The sequence below is a fragment of the Trichomycterus rosablanca genome, chromosome 12 (genome assembly GCF_030014385.1).
Source record: "Trichomycterus rosablanca isolate fTriRos1 chromosome 12, fTriRos1.hap1, whole genome shotgun sequence".
Lineage (NCBI taxonomy): Eukaryota > Metazoa > Chordata > Actinopteri > Siluriformes > Trichomycteridae > Trichomycterus > Trichomycterus rosablanca.
The window spans coordinates 20,944,183-20,949,864 of NC_085999.1; the positions used below are offsets into that span (position 1 = coordinate 20,944,183).

The 5,682-nt window shown below is 37.9% G+C and overlaps 1 protein-coding gene across 1 annotated transcript; it reads left to right on the plus strand.

Moving 5' to 3' along the window:
• The first annotated feature begins 865 nt into the window (after window positions 1-865).
• On the plus strand, window positions 866-4,854 carry LOC134323817 (uncharacterized). Its single transcript, XM_063005344.1, has 2 exons — window positions 866-938; window positions 4,014-4,854. Exons 1-2 carry the CDS (start codon window positions 866-868, stop codon window positions 4,655-4,657), a joined length of 717 nt encoding a protein of 238 aa, XP_062861414.1. The 3' UTR covers window positions 4,658-4,854.
• The last annotated feature ends 828 nt before the right edge of the window (window positions 4,855-5,682 follow it).

The window sequence follows — 5,682 nt, forward strand, 5'->3', positions numbered from 1 at the left end:
TTAATTCTGAGGATTTTTTCAACATAACCATGTGTAACAATTATTTATACCATCAACAACACATTTACAAACATATATAAACTCTCTTTGCTAATAAAAAAGCTCTTAGTCTTCTCCTTTAACATTTTATTAGGTTGGAGAATAACGAACAGGGCTCCTGGGTCCTAGGTCCTTGTGCACTCTCCTCTTTATCTTACCACACAGAACTTTTATGAACTTTTATGGGACTTAGATGGTCATAGCTCACGCTTAATTTTGTGTTTAGCAAACCATTTTTGTGTTGATCTGGACATATGTTTTTGATCATTGTCCTGCTGTCCTTGCTGCTATCCAATGACAACCCATTTTTAGTTTCTTGGCAAAGGCAAACAGATTTTGATTTAAAATTTCCTGATATTTCATGGAGTCTATGATCCCATGTACTCCAATGAGGATACCAAGGCCTAGGAAAAAGTTGCTAATTTTTGGTAACTCTCCTTCAGTGATCATTTGGGAATTTTGTTTTTCTTACAATCCTCGGCATTGTGCGTGAGATATGGGCATTTTCATGTGAGTAACTATCATCCCCTGACCTGTGAAGGTCAACACATTTTGCTTTATTTTAAATGTGCATTATTTTATCTTTTTCATGTTAAAGACTAAAACAATTTGACCTATATGGCCTATAACCTTATTAATATATACCCCAGTAAAACAGGAAGTGATGGATTACTGCTTGAAATTTCTAAGACACTCTTTTGTGGAATGTGCGTTCACTGTAACTGCCACCCTGTCCAGTGTGTTTTCCTGCCTTGCACATCCCGACCCACAGTAACTCTGATCATGATTTATTCAATGTAAGTATAAGTGGGTGATATGTTAGGATATGGTAACACCTAGTGTTCAGATAAAGTATTTCAGTAGTGAGCCTAAAGGAAAGATCAGTGGCTGGCAGACAGGCAGGATAAGTTTCTATAAAAAAGCATATTTGATTTTATCCTCTTTCATTACAAATAACTTTCACCACAGGCAACCGGTCAGCTATGATTGAAGAAGGTTTAATGTTTGTAGACAGAAAATCCAGTTTAACAAGTTCAGCTCTAAGACACTGCAATTATAATTGGGAGTAGGGGTGGGAAATTAGTTCACATGACAAAATGTGTACTTACATATTACCTCAGCAGTATACAGCATCATTCAATACTTTAAGTGGTAGATATGTGACTATCAATTTAATAGACTACAACATTGTTAACAATTATTAAATCGTGCTTTTAACATGAAAGAGGAAGGTTCTGGAGACACCATCAATCTAAATGTCAGCCTAACAGCTTCTCCAAAAAAACTCTTATTTTGTCCCACTAACTTACCAAAAACATGTTTTGATAATTACTGAATTAGAAAGTGGGGCAACAATGGGAAGAAAGGATAAAAAATGCACTGTTGAAAAATCCACAAATGAATAAGACACAGAGTACAGCTCTCTTAAACAGGTACAAGATGGTGAAGCGAATGCTAACCCTAACCCACACTCAAATGAGGTGCACTCTTGGGCCCCTGGGGCCAACGAAAAATTAGCGAATTAGAAAAAACAAAAATTAGCGTTTTATTATTTCTATAAAATAGCTTGAAGAAGATGAAAATGTTTTCAAATAAATGGCGCCACATTATTTACTGTAATCTGTAGCCTCATTCTGTAATGTATTACAATAGGACAACATTCCTAACAATCTGTCCATGTTCATCCATATAAGGCAACAATATCTACACAATTAGACATTAGGCAATTGAGGGTTAAGGGCCTTGCACAGTGGCAACTTGGTGGTGGGAAACAGTGGCAACTCTCTGATTACTAGTCCAGTATCTTAACCCCTGAGCTACCACTATGTAAACACATATAAACTTGATGTGATTCAGGACAGCTATCTAAGGACAAATCAATGGACCTAAGGACCATCCAAAATACACATAGTGAGCGTTAGATAGCAGACTAAAAAAAGCAAGAAAAATAGGGCAAAATACAGCACAAGCTGTAATGGACTGATGTGCCACAACACAGTATTAGTAAATATTTGGTAGATTGCCCAAACATAGAGATCAGAGCTTAAACATAGGGCAGAGAACAAAATCAAATAGCAAAATATGCCAGGTATTGCATAATTTAAGGACCAAAAACTATCAAACACATATACCATTAGACAAAAAAACTGGCATTACTAAAATATTTTAATGGAACTGGCATTTAAACAATCTCAGTGCCACAATGTACCAGTACTGTGGCATGCTGTGGATCTTAAAAGGCTGCATGGAGCATCATAATAGACAAGCACATGCGAATAAACAGCAGGTCGGTGCAGCAATGGCTAAATACTATAATGTGCTGTGGCAAACAACCTTACAACCATCATTAGTAAACATTACCTAGCTAGTTAAAAACTAAATACATACATAATATAGGACATTATAGCTTTAAAAAGTCCCCTCTACATCAAACAATTTCTACAATTAAAGAAGGGGGGTCCATCATCAAACATTTTTTATTTTTAACAAAACATCATTATAATTATTTTCAAAATGTGCCACAATTATTGGCACCCCTAGAATTTTTTTGAAACAAAATGTAATTGATGCTTTGTTCATTAATATTTTACTTGATTTACCTGAGACAGACATTTTGAATAAAGGAAAACTCTGCTGACCATCATCAGTCAGGCAAATGACTTATATCCACAGTTAGGGCAATAATTAAAAAGTTCCAAGTACTTCTCGTTGTATATTTCATTAAATTCTATACACATAACCATATGTTGTGAATATTTCAGACTGTATTTTAGAATTTGTATATAAGATCAAAAGTACAGACTGGAAAGTTTGTGTCTAATTCCTCCTTTTTTATTACTCTACAGTACAATATAGTTTGCATTCAATGCCAGAACTGTCCATACCACACCAAATGTGCTATTGTCTGTTTCTGATTGTAAAAGGGTACTTATGAAAATAGTGAAAGTTCAATAAAGATGCAGTTGTTACAGCATTGTCCATGACAGCAGTAAATGTAAACAATAGCTGTAGCATCAACTGGACAATTTTCTGTTTGCCTCACCAGATATATGATCTTTAAGTTTTTATTTTTATTCACATTACCACTTTAAAAATTTATTGCATTTGTGTTTAAAATATGTCTTGGATTGTCACACTTCTTTAGTGTGACACTAAACATAGCGCATAAACATATTATTCATCCAGAATTGAAACCGCTTTCTGTCCGCACGAAGCACGTTTGTGTTTGTTTTTGTATTTTAGCGCTTAAACATATTTACTTTGTGGAGAGTTAAAGCCGTTTTCTGTTCGTAGGAAGCGCGTTCTGTTTATTTGTTTTGTACACCAGCACATAAACACCGTTTTCCTTTAGAATTACAGCCGGTTTTGTCGGAAACAAAGCGCGTTTGTGTTTGTTTGTTTTTGTAGTTCAGCGCTTAAACATCTTTGTTTTGTGGGGAGTTAAAACCATTTTCTGTCTGTAGGAACCGCGTTTTGTTTATTTGTTTTGTACATGAGCGCATAAACACCGTTTTCCTTTAGAATTACAGCCGTTTTATCCGAACGAAGCGCGTTTGTGTTGTTTGGTTGTTGGTTTTTGTATTCCAGCTCATCATCGCCTGTTTCGTCCTGAATTAAAGCCGGTTTTCTGTGACTACCAGCAGAAGCGCCGGTGAATCCAACTTAAACATCAACTCATCAACTTCAACTCATCTTCTAAAGCTAAGTACATTTCTCTGTTATTATGGCCCCAGCAGGAGCTTTATATCCATGTTCCGAGTGCAACATGTTCAGTTATTCCTTCTCCGTGTTTAGTGATAACTTTATATGTGATAAGTGTAGATTAGTTGTTAGTCTGACAGAGAAGATCTCAGTGTTAGAAGGGCACATTCGGGCTTTAGAACAGACTACTACTAGTGAGGGCTTAGATTCAGCTGTAGCAGTGCCGAATGCCAGCAGTTCAGGTATAGAACCCCAGACTCCGGCATTAGAGCCCTCACAGCTGACATCTCGGCGACATAGTCATAGGGCAAAGCACCGACCATCTCAGTTGCACGTGTCCAACAGGTTTTCCCCACTCAGTGAGCCACCCGCTGAGAAGCCTGTTAATGTAAGTGCTCTGGTTATAGGAGATTCTCAGCTCCGACACGTGCGTATTGCAACCCCCATAGAGACACCAGCAACCATAGTCACTTGTATTCCGGGGGCCAGGGCGCCTGACATCAGAGCAAATCTGAAAGTGCTGGCTAATGCTAATCGTAGATTTTCGAAGATTGTTATCCACGTCGGCACTAATGATGTTCGTTTACGGCAGTCTGAGGTTACTAAGAGTAATGTTAAAGAGGTGTGTGAGTTAGCTAGGTCGATGTCTGAGGCAGTAGTGTGCTCTGGCCCCTTACCGATTCGACCCAGTGGCGAAACCTACAGCAGGTTGTTGTCGCTGAACCGCTGGATGTCTAAATGGTGCTCAGAAAACTGCATTGATTTTGTAGATAACTGGTCCACCTTTGAGGGAAGGCCTGGTCTTTTGAAGCGGAATGGTGTCCACCCCATGTGGGAGGGTGCTGCTCGCATTTCTTGCAGCATAAGTGACAGGCTTTACCACCGCGTTAGTGTAGCGGCAGATAGTGTTAAATGACTATCCAGAGCCAAGACCAGGCAGCAGACAAACAGGCCTAACCGACTGTCTGCGAGTCGCCATCGGACGTCACCCGGAATCCTTAGGTCACAAACCATTGAGACTGTGTCTGTTTACCGTGGCAGGTGTAAGCCAAAACAAAATCAAAAAGTATGTCATAATAACTTAATTAAAATTAATCTAAATGAGCATCATGAAAACCCTAGTAAGGCTAAACTAAAGTTAGGACTTCTAAACATCAGGTCACTTGCATGCAAAACAGTAATTGTAAATGAAATAATTACAGATAATAGTCTTAGTGCACTTTGTTTAACCGAGACCTGGGCTAGACCTGATGAGTATCTAAGTTTAAATGAAGCATCTCCTCTGGGTTACAGTTATGAACATAAGCCACGTCTTAGCGGTCGTGGTGGAGGAATAGCCACAATTTATGATAAAGACATACCGTAGGTCTTACTGTAAAATCATCTCCCATAACAAACTCGTTTGAAGTTCTTATCTCTGACATAACCAATAAATGTTCATCTGATAAAACTAGTATGTTTAAACTGGTTACTGTTTATCGACCTCCTGGTCCTTACTCAGAATTTCTTAACGAATTTGCCGATTTTCTTTCTAGACTAGTCTTATCAACTAAGAAAGCTTTATTTGTTGGTGACTTTAATATTCATTATGAGGATAAGTGTAATCCACTCAAAATTGCGTTTGATTTTATTTTAGAGTCCTTAGGCATCACCCAAAATGTAACAGGACCCACTCACCGCTGTAAACATACCTTAGATTTAATACTTACTTATGGTATAAACATAGACAACCTGGAAATTGTACCACAGAATGACTTAATTTCTGACCACTCCCTACTAATTTATGAAGTGTCCCTGTCCAATAATATACAGCAACCACATCGTTTTAAATGTAAGCGCACTATTACATCTGCAACTGCAGCAGCGTTCATAAACTGCCTACCAGAATTACCAAATATACCAGCATCAGAACCTAAAGAACTAGATCAGGCAACTCAAAAC